The sequence below is a fragment of the Benincasa hispida genome, chromosome 12 (genome assembly GCF_009727055.1).
Source record: "Benincasa hispida cultivar B227 chromosome 12, ASM972705v1, whole genome shotgun sequence".
Classification (NCBI taxonomy): Eukaryota; Viridiplantae; Streptophyta; class Magnoliopsida; order Cucurbitales; family Cucurbitaceae; genus Benincasa; species Benincasa hispida.
Window position 1 is genome coordinate 52,794,401 of NC_052360.1, and position 17,683 is coordinate 52,812,083.

General features: G+C 34.9%; 2 protein-coding genes across 2 annotated transcripts; both read right to left on the reverse strand.

Moving 5' to 3' along the window:
• Window positions 1–12,622: 12,622 nt before the first annotated feature.
• LOC120067547 (secreted RxLR effector protein 161-like) lies at window positions 12,623–13,192 on the reverse strand. The gene has a single exon (XM_039019097.1). It carries the CDS (start codon window positions 13,190–13,192, stop codon window positions 12,623–12,625), a length of 570 nt encoding a protein of 189 aa, XP_038875025.1.
• Window positions 13,193–16,813: 3,621 nt separating this feature from the next.
• LOC120068417 (ethylene-responsive transcription factor ERF098-like) lies at window positions 16,814–17,474 on the reverse strand. The gene has a single exon (XM_039020177.1). The coding sequence runs from the start codon at window positions 17,307–17,309 to the stop codon at window positions 16,935–16,937; it is 375 nt and encodes a 124-aa protein (XP_038876105.1). The 5' UTR covers window positions 17,310–17,474; the 3' UTR covers window positions 16,814–16,934.
• Window positions 17,475–17,683: the final 209 nt, after the last annotated feature.

A 17,683-nucleotide genomic window follows, 5' to 3' on the forward strand; every position in this document is an offset into this window, starting at 1 on the left:
GTTCCTGTAGTTTGTAAAGATCTATATGAACAAACATTTTGTGATTTGTAATATGAGAAATTTTATTCACTTCAGTCTATAAAATATGAGATATTTTAGTTGCATTAACCACAAACCGATAAACTAATATACTTGGTTATCGTTGTAACTTAAGCATGTATGTGAAGACATACAAGTGGATCGTGCTTTAAGTGATAACCTAAATGGTTTGTAATATATGGATAAATGAGAGAAACCTTATCCTGATAACGTTACAAGTGTGGCCTGCTTTGTAGGTGTTCCAAATGTTGTAAAGTGCTACAAATGGTCTGATCTTGATCATTCGTGTATTAGACATACGAGCGGAGATGCTCTATACAAAGGAGTTTATATAAGACTAGACCATGAAAATGTTTAATCTTGTTATATAACATCGTTCATGACAGAGACTTTCATTTCACTAGGATGACCAAAGTAATATGACTTTAATCCTGAGTGAGTTGTCAACTCCTACCTATGAAGGCAGTCCTTTGATTTGTATGGGTGTGAGTGGCTAGATCGACAACTCAAACCTAGCACTTTGAGGATTTGTCTGATGGAGGAGCTGGGAACTCAGCTACATAAGATGGAATTCACTCTTTTCTAAAAGCAGGGGTAAGTAGATAAATTATTCCCTTAAGGGCTGATTCCGGGACTTGAACAATGTGGCACCACATCTTCTATTGGCCCGAGAAGGGTTTAGTCATAGTGGGACTATGATGTATTATTCATTAGAGGAATCAATGGTACTTAAGGAGTTAGATGTAATTAATGGGGCAAAACAGTAAATTGGCCTAGCTGTACTTACAAGCGATTTGTGAAGGGTCATCATATGTTGATTGGTTATATCCGATGAACACAAAAATATATCTGTAGTGCAAAGAGTACAACTATCGATCTTTAGTGGAGCGCCTGACAATTAACGGATGGTGGATATCATGATTAAAGATTTTAGTCAGTTATTCACTTACCGTTGAAGCTTTAAACTACAGGTCCATAAGGTCCTCTTGGTAGCTCAATGGATTCATGTTGAGAATTAGTTTTTGGGTTAGTTTGAAGTGTTCAAATTAACAAGAGGGAATTTGATTATATATGATATAATTAAATTAATTCAATTATATGTGATATAATTGATATAATGTATTTGATACATTATTATTTAATTGAAGGAATTAATATAAATTTATATTAAATGCCATAAAGGAGAAAAAGAACTAATGGTTTATATGTTGCATATATATTAAAACTATAGGTTATAAATATAATATGATAAATTATTTATTTTATTTATTTATAATAAATTAATTATGAGATAATTGATTTTTGATTTTCTCCAAATAACTACTTTAGTGGGAGGTTTTAATCGGTTTATGGCAACTGTTGGATAAATATGAATTTTTTTTTTTCATTTTTCATTCCACAATAAAAAAGGCTCAACTTATCAGATAGCTTATTGAGAGAGTAAACGATCGATCAAGTTTTTCTATACGATAGTTACTTGTTACTAAACGATTGAGTACTTAAGTCTATACGATAGACTTATTCCTTCTACTGTCTACTCGATTGTCTAGTTCCTACATCCCTCTACCTAAATCCATACAGAGCCCACACCTCCTGGATTCTCACACCGAGAATACCAAGGTAGCTTCGTGGTAGTGTCGAGTTTCGTTTGAGGGTCGAGGATCGAGTTTTACTCGTTTGTGATCGAGGATTTTCCATTTCGTGTTTTTTATTGGATTGATCGTTGCGTTCGTGCTGTTGGACGCATTAGTGTTCGATCGAGGGAAATACTAGGATAAAATGGTTCTTCAAAGGAATTGTACTCGATCCCTTTGTGTTTTTTTTTTTTTTTTGAAGCATGTTATGATTTATCCTTGATGCATAACTATTTTGTTTGATTGTAAATGTATATGTTCTTTCACAATGGGATTTGGAACAATCTGCTTCCGCTCATTGGTTCTCTAGATTTAGAGTTCCTTCAGAAGGTTCTTTTGTCTATTCAGATGTTCTTGCCTCTATTCAAGACCAGGCTAACTTAGTAAGTCCTTTAGGGAAACAAGATTGGGTGCTAGACTCTAGATGCACTTACCACATGACACCTTTGAGGCCCTGGTTCAACACCTATAAAGAAGTTAAAGGAGAATTTGTGTACATCGGAAATAATGAGGCTTGTCAGATTAGTGGGATAGGATCTATTTCATTAAAATTGAGGAATGAATCTATGATACTCCTTAGAAATGTGAGGCATGTTCCAAATCTCAAAAGAAATTTAATTTCCCTTGATATGCTAGATTCCCTAGGGTGTGAATACAGGGGCAAAGATGGCAACCTTGAAGTCCTAAAAGACGTTAAAGTTGTTCTAGTAGGGGAAAGGGTTAATGACCTATTCATTGTTAGAGGAATTGAGATGATCAATGAAGCAAATGAAGTGACTTCTTCTGTTTTGTCAGAGGCAGATTTGTGGTACAAAAGGCTGTCACATATAAGTTCTAAAGGCCTTGAAGCATTGTCTAAATAGGGAATTTTGCCTAGAAAAGTCAGTTGCAAGCTGTCTTTTTGTGAGCATTGTGTGCTAGGAAAAGCCAAAAGACACTCCTTTATTAAAGCTCAACATACAACTAAAGGCATCCTAGACTATATCCACTCAGATTTATGAGGGCCAGCTTCAACTCCAAGCGTAAGTGGCTCAAGGTATATTCTATCTTTCACTGATGACTTTTCTAGAAAAAGTTGGCTATATTTTCTTAAAACTAAAGATCAAGTCTTTGAAAAAGTTAAGGAATGGAAATTAATGATTGAAAAACAAACAAACAGAGAAATTAAATATCTTAGAATAGACAATGGTTTGGAGTTTTGTGGGGAGGATTTTAATCTATTTTGCAGAGAACATGAAATATCAAGAAAAATAGTCCAAACAACCCCTAATAGAATGGGGTAGCAGAAAGGTTAAATAAGACAATAATGGAGAGAGTTAGATGCTTATTGTTAGATATTATTCTTGATGAGAAGTTCTGGGTAGAAGCATACACTGAATAGAAGTCCTCACACCTCTCTAAATTACCTAACACCTGAAGAAAAATAGTCCAAACAACCCCTAATCTAAATGATCTTAGGGTGTTTGGTTGTATTGGGTATACACATCAAAGTCAGGGAAAACTCAAGGCAAGAGTCATTATGTGTATGTTTGCAGGCTTTGTTGAAGGGGTGAAAGGGTATAAACTCTGGGATCCCACTAAGAAGAAATTCATAATCAGTAGGGATGTAACCTTCAAAGAGAATGAAATGTTTATGCAGAAAAGGGAAAAATCAGAAGAATAATCGGTCACCTTAACTTCCAATTTTGAGGTGGAGAATGCTAAGGAAAAACCTTTGATTGAAGACTCTGTCAATGAGGCAGAAAATATAGAGGGCATATCAGGTGATCATGTTGAAAAAGTAGAGGTTCAACCTGATCTAAGACAGTACTCCCTTGCAAGGGATAGACAGAGAAGATAGATAGTTCTTCCAGCTAGGTATGCTGACACCAATTACATGAATCTGGTGTTGAATGCCACTATGGCTCCAACTAATCAATAACCAACCACTTTTGAAGAAGCTATTGGTGGTTCTGAGAGCAGACAGTGGATTGAGGCAATGAATGAGGAAAATGACTCTCTAAAGGTCAATAATACCTGGACTCTAGCTCCTCTACCAAAGAGGTGTAAACCTATTGCCTCTAAGTGGATATACAAGCTAAAAGAAAGGATCTCCACAGATCAAAAGCCTAGATACAAGGCAAGGCTTGTTGCTAAAGGTTCCACTCAGAGACAGGGTATTGACTACTTTGAAATTTTCTCACCGGTTGTAAAACACATTACAATCAGACTTCTCCTATCCCTAGTGGTGCAAGATAACCTATAATTGCACCAATTGGATGTTAAAATTCCTTTCTACATGGTCATCTAGAAGAAACTATCTACATGAGGCAGCCCTAAGGGTATGAAGAAAGAGGTAAACAAGACCTATATTGTCTCTTGAATAAATCAATATATGGCATAAAACAGTCACCGAGGTGCTAGTACAAAAGTTTTAATGACCATATATCTAACTTGGGGTTCCAATGAAGCTCTCACGACATGTGTGCCTATGTAAACACCTCAACTTACAAGGGAAAAGTCTACTTACTGTTGTATGTGGATGATATGCTCCTTGTAGGGAACTCTAAAGTATACCTAGTCCAAGTTAAGAAACTTCTAAATGAAGAATTTGATATGAAGGACCTAGGAGAATCAAAGAGAATTCTAGTTATTGATATCTCAAGAGATAGGGAACAATCAGTTATAAACATTAATCAAGCAGCCTACCATGAAAAACTTATAAAAATATTTAATCTAGGGGGAGCTAGACCTGCCAATGTGCTATAGCTCAATACTTCAAACTTTCTTCAGCTAATTCTCCTAGTGAAAGTGACAGAGAGCCTAAAACACAAATGGAGAAAATTCCTTACAGCCAAGTTGTGGGGAGTCTTATGTACCTAATGGTCTCAACAAGACCAGACCTATCCTATGCAGCTAGTTTGGTGAGTAAGTATATGTCTAATCCTGGTAGGAGGCTACAAAGTGGATACTAAAGGATCTCCTTTGGTCAAGAGATGCTAAAATATCTTACTAGAAGTCATCAGAAACAAAGTTACACCTAGTCGGGTATATGGACTCAGATTTTGCAGGAGATAATGACAAAATGAGGTCTTTAACTGCGTATCTGCTCCTATTTAGGGGCAACCTAATCAGTTGGAAAGCCTCCTTAAAATCTATAGTGGCGCTTTCAACAACAGAAGCTTTGTACATTGCTCTAACAGAGGCAATAAAGGAACCATTGTGGCTCAAAGGTCTAGTGAATGATCTTGGATTAAATCAAACAGTAGTGAGCATCTACTATGATAATCAAAGTACCATTCACCTGTCTAAGAACCCTCAATACCACAATAGAACTAAGCATATTTATATGAAATACCACTTCATTCGAGACAAAATTGAAAGTGGGGAAATCGAAATTTTAAAGGTACATACCATAGATAATCCTACAGACATGCTCACCAAACCAGTCACGAAGCTCAAACTCCATAGATACTTTGAACTTTTGGACTTCAATCAATTTGAAAAAGGATGAAGTGATTAAAACAAAGCTGGAAGACTCTTGAAGAAAAATAACCCATTGGATTTAAGGTGGAGATTTGTAAAATAAATCCAAATGTCTACTTTTCCTCAAGCCTTATCTAAACAATTTTTTCTATTATCTTACAAACATCTTGTAAGTCGATCTTCCTAAATCTATAAAGGAAGCTCTTAGCACACTTGTTATTACAAGGAAAAAATATACAGCCTAAACTAGTGAAAACTAAGGTTGTACTCATATGTAATTTTCCTTTAAGAAAGTTATCTTTCCGTGGATGTAGGCTCTTCAAAGCTGAACCACGTAAATCTCTTCTTCTTCTTCTTTTCCTTCTTCTTTTCTTCTCTTTGTCTTCATCTCACATACACAAAAACCATAAAGAAATCAAGAAGAAAAAGTTCTTTCTTAATCAGAAAGGACAAAATCGAGGACTAAAAGAGAGAGGAAAGTGGGAGGCAATCACCTTGGGTCATAGCTGATCCCTGAGTGTGTTGTTCCATGTCATCTCAACCATCCATCTATAAAGAGATCAGCTTGTGACTGTGGCAACTCATTGTTCACATCTTTCACCAACCTCAGCTAATCAAGAAGCGAGTCTTGGTCCTTAGTGGGTTGAAGTTGAGATCTTGCAGTAAGGTCATCTTGCGCCTAAAAGTTGGGTCCTCCACCTGCAATAAGCCCAACAATTGCTTTGATTTTTTTGGGCATTTGATGGTTAGTGCATGAGCCAGTGAAGGAAAAAACAAATTGAGAGTCATTTAATGTCATTCTGGGTTGCTAGAACTTAATTAAAAGGGCTTTGGACTCACTCTTGCATGAATAAGTCTAGAGTTAGTTTTAAATTGTGCTTTATTAATTGATTATGAATTGATTTCATTATTGAGTGCAAGTTGAATCCTAGGAGATAGTTGAGGCTTGAGTTACAAACCATGCAATTTAAGTGAGCATATTATTTGTATTGTGTGTTTTATTCTATCTTGCTCAAGGACGATCAAGAATTAAGTTTGAGTTGTTTGATAGCATCGAAAATGTGTTATCTAGCTCCGCTTAATTCGGGATCGTTCTTGTATATTATGTGTTTATTTGGCTATTTTATAGGTTTCGAACACCTAGGAAGTAGAACAGAGCATTAGTGAAAAAAAAAAAAGCCAAAAAGGATCTTAATTGCATCAACTGGGAAAGATAAGGCCAAAATGACCAAAACAGCAGTGCACAGCAGCGGTGCTACCGCTTAGCGCTTTTTTCAATAGCAATGAATTTGGTGCAGTGTCACAACGTTGCCTTGTGGAACCACGGCGCTCCGAACTCCAGATGTGCGAGGATTACCCTCAGCATTGAGGCAATGTACCCTAGCACCGCGACCTTATCACGATTTTATAAATATTCTTTTTAGCTACCTAGGTTAAAGAAAATGAGAGATTAGCTGATTTTTACACCATTAGGCTCAATTTTGATCATTCTTGGTCGAAACCCATGAGATTTCTTCATGTTTTACTTTGTAATCTTTATTTTGGCGTCAGGACTTAAGTAGTGATGAACGGCTAAATGCCTAAACGTCGTTTTGAGGTTTCTTGGACACTTTATAGGGCTTAATGAGATTTTTCTTGTAATGTTCTGAAGTTCTCTATTTATATTTATTTTCTATTCTTTGATTTAATTTCTAAAATGAGCATGCTTCTATATTTAATTGACCAATAGATCGTTAATACGTATATGTGCATTCGTCCCATGCTATGCATGTTGTAGGTATCCGTAATTGTATCAATAACATGCTTAATTTGAGTAGCAATATGTATTAGTTATAGTTATGATTTTGATTGCTAGCTTTTCTGGGATCACCTAATAATGAAAGATAACAAAACCTAAGGAATAGAAATGTGTTAGATTAGATTTGGCCAATTTAATCTAATGTTCTAATCAATCCAAGTGCTTAATGTGATTAGCTAAGTGAATAGGCTTGCATAACAACACTTAATTAATTTAGGAATCGACAACCCCGTTGATTTTCCGTAGAGAGTTTGTCTAGCTTTCCTAAACATTCGATTAGGCTTGATAATTAGATAACCCATGAACATTACATGATATTCAATCAATTAATTCATAGAAAGTCCAACAACCTCTAAATCAGTCTCTATCTCTTTCTTAATCTATTTTAGTTTTTGCATTTTAATTTCATGCAATTTAATTTTGTTGTATACTCAATCTCAACCCCCTTCCCTCTCATTTTTACTACTTTCCAAAGATTAATTTAACTTAGAGAAGTTTTATGTTAGGCTCCCTGTGGTTCGGCACGATTTTGTCACTATAACTACTTGTTAATTATAGTGCTAAATTGTGAAAATAATTATGATTTGATTGGTAGAAAGCCTCAACAACTTTCTCTTCATCAGTTATCCGAGATATGTTTGGAAAATTTGGTTGCAATCTCAGCGATCCATTTTCAAATTGACTATCTTACCCCACTAGCTAAAATCCTAACAATTAAAAAAGGGCTTTGTTGGGCCCTTTCTCTCAATTGTTGACCTAATGTTGTAGAGTCAGATAGTCTCCAAGTGATCAACTTAATATTGGGGAAAATTGCAGCTGATGTTGAAATTTGTTGCTTTCGTAAAGAGATTAGAGATCATCTTTTTATGAAATAATTTTGAAAATTGTCTCTCTCTCTTTGTACCTCGCTCGTGTAATGCTTTAATTGATTCAATTGCCAAGTTCACAAAGTTTGAATCTGCTAGCTAGTTTTTATTAGAAAACTTTCCATCTATTTTCCTTCCTATTACTTTGAAGGATATTGTTTCTCTTTTTGTCCTTAGATGCTTAATAATATGGGGTGCTACTAAAAAATGTGGATTTTAATTGTGTTATATTTTCCATTGTTTTCATTGGTGAAGCTTTTGCAATAGTTTATTTAAATTATACTAGAATTATAATTAATTAACATTAATTTTTATACTGAGAATTAGAATTATTTATTGGTTCTCAGTTAGAATTTGGTGATATAGTGTAAGAAGAATTGTGACCAAATAGAGTGAGATTGTAGCTAAATTAGATTGAGAGTAATAATCATAATAAAGGAGAAGGAAGAAAATAATAAACAGTGATTTGGAAACCCCCTAAAAAAACTTAGGATAAAAAACCACGGGTAAGGATAGAAGAATTCTCAATATATTAAATAGGAGATACAAACTTTCTTTTTATAAAGGAATAGCAAGCTCTCTTATCAGAAGAAACGCTCTCTATTTTTTCTCACACTTTGCTAACTTGTCGAAGATTTTGGGATAGTTTGGCAACCATGGGTACCCCACCTAATTATAGCCCAAAGAAACTTGGTCATCAAGAAAATTCAATGGCTCCAAATTCACCTTGATAAATGTGAAGGATCTAAAGGTCACAAATTGATCTTGGACAATGTGGAAAATCTAATGACCATAAATTGATTTTAAACAAAGTTTAAGATCCAATGGCCCAACAATTGTCTTCCAATAAACTTCTTGAATAATAAGAAATCTTCTTGAAGAATCTTAAAGATTATTTAACAATCTCCCACTTGGAAATTTGATTGATAATCATCACATCTCCCCACCATTCTTTCTAACTTGTCATCTTTATGTTGCTTATGTTTCTGCCAGAGCATTCGAGGATGGACACCAACTGAACTTGTCAGCATTGACTACCTTTTCAAGTAATCTACTAGGTTTGTATGAATTTTATGCATATCCACTATTTCTTCCTCCACTTTCTCAAGAACGTAGTGATACTGCACTCGAATATGTTTGGACATGGCATGGAAAATTGAATTCCTTGAAAGATACAAGACACTCTAACTATCACAAAACAAAGAAATTTTCTCATGTTCGTGCCTGAGTTCCTCCAATAACATTTTTAAACATACCACTTCTTTACTAGCTTGTGTAGCTGCAACATATTCTACCTCTATTGTTGACATAGCCACAACTTATTACAGTTTACAAATTGAACTTACAACTCTGTTAACAAAAGTGAATACATATCTAGTAGTGGATTTGCTTTTATCAAGAATACCTAAATAATCTAAGTCAACACAATCTTCTCACAATAAAGTCAAATCCTCCATAACACAATGCAATATATATGGACCCTTTAATGTAACTAAGGATCCTTTTAACACCATTCCAGTGCTCTCGACCAAGATTCACCATATACCTACTAACTACTCTCACTACATGTGCAAAGTATGGTCTTGAACTGATTTTTGGAACGACTTTCAGATCTATCAAGAATTTCTTGAGCCAAACAATTTCCTTAGTAGCTTCACAAGACGCTACATACTCTGCCTCCATGGTGGAGTCAATAATGCACCCCTGCTTGGTGCTCCTCTAGACTATTTCCCCTCCGTTAAGAGTGAACACTGATTCTTAAGTGGATTTCCTAGAATCCTTATCAGTATAGAAATCAAAGTCTGTGTATTCTATAAGGACCAGATCCTTATAATCATACACAAGCATGTAGTCCCTCATTCTCCGTAGGTACTTGAGGATATTTTTAACGGCAATCCAGTGATCATATTCTGTATTAGATTGATATCTACTCACTATCCTCATCACATAGCAGATGTCAGGTCTAGTACATAACATCGCATACATTAGGCTACCAACAGTCGATGTATAGGGGATCCATCTCATTTCCTCAACCTCTTGAGATGTCTTATGACAATGTTCCTTAGTTAATATAACTCCATGCATGAAAGGTAGTAAACCTCTCTTGGAGTTATGCATCGAATACTTGACAATCATTTTGTTAATATATGATGCTTAAGACAAAGCTATTGTTTTGTTCTTTCGATCTCTAAAGATCTGAATTCCTAGAATAAACTAAGTCTCTCCCAAATATTTCATTTGAAATTGGGTCGTTAGTCAGTTCTTAACTTCAGTCAGTAGACTTACATCACTCCCAATGAGTAGAATATCATCTACATACAATACTAGAAAAGCTACTAAACACCTCTTGTATACACAAGGCTCATCAACATTCTAATCAAAGCTATAAGATTTTATTGCTGTATCAAATCTTATATTCCAAGATCGAGAAGCTTGATTCAATCCATAAATGGATCGATTAAGCCTGCAAACCTTTTGCTCTTGACCTTGGGTTATGAATCCCTCAGGTTGCTGCATATAAATGGTCTCTTCTGTTGGGATTGGTGTCCTAAATCTCCTTATAATCTCGTAGTTTGTAAACTTTGTATAAACATATTGTTGTTAATAAAATAAGTGTTATTTTATCAGCATATACTCAATCCAATAAACTAAGATCCGAGGTTATTTCATGTAATTTAAATAAGTATGTAGAGACATACAAGTGGATATGATATTAAACTTCCTACTTCTTATGCATATGATACTCAAGACATCCCAGTCCTCTCTGCATCACTATTAGGATTCATATTAGAGGGTATCTAGAAATTAACAGGAAGAAGAGTATAAATGGGCTTTCTTGTTGAAGTGTCGCAATACCTTCTTTAAATAATTTTTCTAAGACAACCAAATCCTCCTATTATTTTTGTCTCAGTAAATTTTCATCTCCAAAATCTTGTTTGTTGAACTGAAGTCTTTCATTTCAAGTCTCATAGCCAACTAAGTCTTCTAATGGAAATCAAGCGTACACGCCAAATTATAATATACTAAAATGACCTTGAGAGACCAAGTATCATCCTCAAGAAGTCAAACTCATTGATTTATTAGTTATTCTAGAATTGTGTCAATTTTATTTAATGATGGGTAACAATATTGAACGATGTGATTTTTTTTTAAAATAATAGAGAAAACTAAAAGATAGAATAAATCTTAGAGACAAAAATGTCCAATCATTAAGTCATGCATACGTTCTATAGAATCCTGTGTCAATAATATGTTTAAGTCTAAAAACTATTTTACGGATTATTTTCTCTAAAAAACATATTTTCTCAGGTAAACTTAATTGATTACTAATTTCTTGTAACCAAATTAAGAAGCATGGCATTAGGCATAGTCATGATCAACTTTCATCATCAACCTAACTATTTCCATGATAGCTTAATCATGATACAATATTATTGGTCCAATTAAACATATGATGGCTCCCAAAATGAGTTATCTTTCTCAATCTAAATCAATTTAGTTCTTATGTATGCAACGTTTAAATGAGTTTTTATGTAGAGAATCAAGCGAGGGAGACTTTCTGGACCTCGTATAAGCATAATGGATCAAATCATTGAAGAGTCAAAGAGCATTCAAGCTCAAAAGAGGCATAAAATGACCAAATATCTTCTAAAGCCCTGACATTGAGGGTTTGCCAACACTAGGCACGACAGTGAAGGCAATAACGTGAGTTTCAAATAGCGTCACAGCGCCAGTTAGATATGGAAAAATGTTGCCTGCAGGTGAAAGGCCATAAAATCACGGTGCCACCCTTAGCGATGCAACGCCAGTGCATTTTCTATTAATATGGCATGTTTTCTAGGTTTTAAAAGGGAGACAACTTAGAGAATGGAGAAGGATTCTTACTCAAGGCATGAAGCCTTTTCAGCTATTTTCTTTATTCTTTTTAGGTTTCTGATAGTTTATGATTCTTTGGATTGTATATCGGCCTGATGTCGACGAGCCTTGACTACTACTTTGCAGTATATATTCTTGGTTAACATTGTTTTAGTTCAAGGATTGTGGGTGAACTTTTTGTATCTTTTTAGGTTTGATTACTTATTTAATGTCTATGGATATTTGATTTGCTTGATTCTTATAATTGTGTTTCTTTGTTAATGATTGATATTCTAGACAAAGTCTCATGATTTATCGCTATAAATTAAGTCTTAATCCATGATTTCTGAGTTCCTTAATCACATAATAGCAAGTTTAAGTTAAACTTGTGAAATTGTTTGGTTACCATTTGATTAGCATTGTTTAATTAACTTAGTTGAATATATATTGTTTGACTTGTGAAGCATTACCTGCTTGTCATGCATCTTAGCTTTTTATCCCCATAACATAATGTAATTAATTGACATGTTTAGTATATGTGATGAAAATAAAAGAGAAATGAGAAGAGAAACACAAATAGTTTATGTGGAAAACCCTAGACTAGGGAGAAAAAAACCACGATGGAGACTTGTTTTTTATTATTGAAGTGATACAAAAATATAGAAAAACTTGCTCAAATAAATAGACAAACAAGAAGCCCTAGGCCCATAAGAAAATTATAAATAAGCCCCTAGGGCAAACTAACCCTTTTCGACACTCCCCCTCAAGTTGAGGCGTAAATATCAGTAAGTCCCAACTTGCTGATACAATAATCAAAACTCTGTCTTAACAACCCCTTTGTAATCTACTGTAAAGACATCTATAATCTGTTGATTAGAAGGAATGTAGGGAATGCATATGCTTCCATTGTCCAGTCTCTCCTTGATAAAATGTCTATCAATTTCGATATGTTTGGTCCTATCATGCTAGACCAGATTGTTTGCAATACTTATTGTTGCTTTATTGTCATAGAATAATTTCATCGGAAGCTCACTATCTTGACGAAGATCTGTCAATACTTTCTTCAACCAGATTTCTTCATATATCCCCAAACTCATGGCTCTATACTCGGCTTCTGCACTACTTTTGGCAACCACTCCCTGTTTTTTACTTCTCCAAGTGACCAGATTGCCGCAGACAAAAGTGCAATACCTAGACATTGACTTTTTATCAACAGCAGACCCAACCCAGTCTGAATCAGTATATGCTTCTATGCAACATTTACTTGACTTCCTGAACAGTAGGCTCTTACCAGGAGTGCCCTTCAGATATCGTAGAATGCGCTCAACGGCTATCATATGTTCCTCGTAGGGAGCTTGCATGAACTGACTGAAAACACTCACTGCATATGATATATCAAGTCTTGTGTGAGATAAATATATCAACTTCCCGACTAATCGCTGATATCTCTCTTTACTAACAGGAGCTCCACTGTTAATATTGCTCAATTTTGTATTATACTCCACAAGGATGTCTACTGGTTTACACCCATTCATTCCTATTTATTTACGAAGATTCAGAGTGTACTTTCATTGTGAGACTGAGATACCCTCCTTCGACCGGCTACCTCCATCCCAAGAAAGTACCGCAATTTTTCAAGATCTTTAATTTCAAATTCTTCAGCCATCATTGTTTTAAATCTCATAATTTCAACAGTATCATCACCGGTCAACACATTGTCATCTACATAAACAATAAGTACCGAGATCTTTCCTAAACAGGCTTCTTTGTAAACAGCGTGTAGTTTAAGTGCCTCTGATCATATCCCTGTGCTTTAACAAACGTAGTGAATCTGTCAAACCAAGCTCTTGGAGACTATTTCAACCCATACAATGACTTCTTTAATCTACAAACTCGATGCTTAAAGTGGTTCTCGAAGCCATGTGGAGGGCTCATATAGACTTCTTCTTCAAGTTCTCCATTAAGAAATGCATTCTTCACATCCAATTGATACAGAGGCCAATCTTTATTAATAGCAACAAATAACAACACCCGGATAATATTGAGTTTGGCTACAGGGGAGAATGTCTCAGAGTAATCAATACCAAAGGTTTGAGTAAAGTCTTTGGCTACCAGTTTCGCCTTGTATCTGTCAACCATGCCATCGAATTTGTACTTAACAGTAAATACCCATTAACATCTAATCGTCTTGTGCCTCTCAAGAAGAGCAACATATTTCCATGTCTCATTTTTCTCTACAGTTCTCATTTCTTCCATAATTGCAGCCTTCCACTCAGGAATGTGACTACTAGATTATTCATTGCACTAGATCTATCTTCTTCCAAGCGTATTTCAGAACACACCTCCATAAGCGACGGTGTAGGATGTTAGCTCAATATCGTGCTGCGAACAACGTCAAACTTTGGATTTAGCCCAGCCAGGAAATCATACACTCGATCAGCTTCCTCAATTTTGGAATACTGAGTCCCATCATGTGTACACTTCCAAATAATTTCACGGCATAAGTCCATTTCTTTGCATAACAGAGATAATTTGTTGAAGTTTGACATTACGTCTATAGTCCTTTGCTTGCATTCATGGTCTTGGTTGCATAAGGTATATAGGCGGGATGCATTCTGCTTCTTTGAATACAGTTATTGTATTGCATCCCAAATGTCTTTAGCAGTTGCCATATAGAGCAACGGTCTGCCTATTTGAGGTTCCATGCTACTCACCAGAACTAACTGTAGCAATAAATCTTCTGCTCTCCAGATGCGTTCTTGGGTGTTACCAAGTTCAGATTTTGGTATCTCCCAAGTTAGATATCCAAATTTTTGTCTTCCTTCTAGAGCCATTCTGATGGATTGCGACCAGGAGAAATAATTTTGGTCATTCAGCTTTTCTCCAGTAATAATTCCTCCAGAATGTCCCATTGATCCAGACAACAAATTTGCAGTAGGTAAAGAATGGAAAGAGTTTACCGGGTTCTCGGAGTACAACTGAAGGTTGGGTGGCTCTGGTTGAGCACTTTGTGAGTTTGCGCCAAGAACCGTCCCAAGATCCGTGAGTTGTTGTTGGAGAAAAGTATATCTTTTTTTAATCTTATCAGGAAAAAGCCCATTCATGGCTGCCGGAGAACTCGCCAAAAAAGGGACGAGAGCCGAGCCACTGCAGTCGGACAAGGCTGGACCATCCACCGGGAGCTGCTGTTCAAAAACGAAGCCACGACTGGTCGAGTCGAGGAGATCCCCATTCATGGTTGAAAGTACTCATTTATTTTTTTCTATGGTACCTCTTCTGCCATCTTAACAAATATGTCTTTTCTATACTTGAGATTTTTCTGAAAAGTTCTATATATCTCAGGATCAAAAGGTAGAAGATTAGCTTCTCGGTACTTGGCATAAACTACCATACCTCCACAAAGATAAATGAAAAACAAAAATCAAATACACCATAAATTAAAATCTACCTAATTCTCAAATATTAAACCAATCTATTACTTTGATCCCCGACAACGACGTCAAAAGCTTGATGGAAACGCAAGTGCACATGTCAAATTCTAATATAATAAAATGATTTTGAAAGACTAAATATGGTCCTCAGAAGATCAAACTCATGGATTTGATTAGCTTTTCTGATGTGAAAGTTCAAATAATGTTGAAACCATAGAGCATGCTCATAAATTTAGAAAACTATAAACCAAAAACTCTTATACCACTTGTTGGGAAAAAATTTCCACGACTATTGAGGGATAAACAGAAAAATAATTGAGAAATTAAAAGAAGTTAATAAAATTGGGAACATAAAAATTAACGTTGAAAGACTCCAACTTGGAGAAAAATTTATACTATTACAATCACACAGAAAAATCTATCCCCGACTCAAATTACAAAAGCACTATCTCAAAGCATCATATCACTTACACAACTGTGCTAGTATATCATGTTTAAAGTACTTCAAATTTGGAAGATTAGAAGGACTCCTCTTATAGTGCTTCTTGAATCTTTCACATATAGGACAAACTGTACTTCTAATATTTTACCAAAATCCAACAATAATTGGTGCAGTCAATACATGTCTGCTTCTCTTTTAAGAGATTATGGATTAAAATCTAAATCCCCACAAAAACCTTACTACCAAGCAACACATGCTCCAAATACTATGACATTGTTCGATAACAATTTCACTTTTAATTCTTTGAAATTTATGATTTTTCCTCTCAATTTCTCTATGATGATATTTACCTATCTTGAAGAAACATATGAAAACCTGGTAGAAAAATGAAAACTTGACTTGGATTTCATTTTTAGTTTCTTGTTATTGAAATTTATAATTGTTTTCTCACACCTTTTCAATTATAAATTGAAATTTTACTATATATATATAACATTAGTTCCAGTCAAATTCTAAAAACAAAAATAAGATTTTGAAAACTACTATCCAAAATGGTATTTGATTTTTTTTATTCTTTCCTTAAAAAATTAAGCTTATAAATACTCTTTTTACCTCTAAATTTCATGTTTTTGTTTTTTTTACTTTTTACTTATGAATTCAAAAAACCAAGTCAAATTTTAAAAACTAAAAAAAGTAGTTTTGTTTTTAAAATTTAGCTAATAATTCAACTCTTGTACTTAAGAAAGATGCAAATCAGGTAACAAATTGAGAGCAAATAGACTTAATTTTCAATAACATGAAAAATGAAATAATTAGCAATAGGTGCCTACATTTTTTAATTTTCAAAACTTTGCTTAGTTTTCTAAAACATTGGGAGAGAAGATAACAAAATGTAGAAACTTATAGGCGGAAATAAAGTTTATAAACTTAAATTTTTAAAAACTAAATGGTTATCAAATAGAACTTAAATAGTTATCAATGGGATCTAAACTATTGAATTTCAATTTAATTACAAGTGTCAAACTTTGAGCTAGAGCTCAATCAATTAAGACATATTTTCGATCAAGAGATCAAAAGTTCGAATCTTCACCCCGCAAACAATAGCAGAAAATTTTGCACCTTGGGAACATGTTAATTGCATAACACATTAATGTCAAATATAAAGAAAATGCACCCAATCAAAATTCTCAAATCAAAATGGCATTAATTTTATTAACAAAAATGTCAAAAGAAGGGGGAAAAAAACAACAACAAAATTAGTTAATTAAGGTTAACACCTCCATAATTATATAGACCAACAATTGGGGGAAATTACAACACACAATTATTGATAGACACAAATCCCCAAGTTAGCTAGGTTACCATATTTCAAAGGCACTTTATTACTAAATGTGATTGTACATTTCACTTCTTTCTTTTCTCCTCATACTCAAGTAGCTCCTCAAGCACCTTATCATCAAGACATTCCAATTCAATCACTTGGCTTTGATCACCCTGCCCTTGGCGCCTAGAACCTCCAGCAGCAGAAGAACTCCCACCAAGAGAAGGATATTCATTAGGAAAATTCAGGACAGCCAAATGACCACGCATCATATAGGCAGCTCGGTCATAGGCTCGAGCGGCCTCCTCCGCCGTGTTGAATGTTCCAAGCCAAATCCGAGCCCCATGTCTCGACGAGTCACGAATCTCCGCTGCAAATTTTCCCCAAGGACGTCGCCGTACACCACGGTATCGAACCTCACCACCTTGATCATTGCTAGACTTCCCTTCCTCGTCCATTTTGCATGGTCATGTATAAAAATTAAAATCATCCTCTTTTTATATGAGTCCTTGACAACTAAAAGCACCCAAAAGGAAATCTAACATATGGCTTAAAAAAATACACTTAAAAAATTTTGATGTTAACACGTGAGGTTTCTTGTAGACTTAGAAGCTTCTTCAAGGGGAAAAAAAATAATGATCATTGTCTGTCTCCATTGTATCTGGATTGGTCAAGGTGGTGGCTTTGAGAGAAGAAGAAAAAAATAACAAATAAAAAAAACATCTATTTCAGCTTTAATTTGAGTTGGGTTATTTTATGGAATTTTTTAATTTTGTAATGCATTAAAGGCCAACGATTTGCTACTTCCTTCTTTCTTTCTTTTTCACTTAGA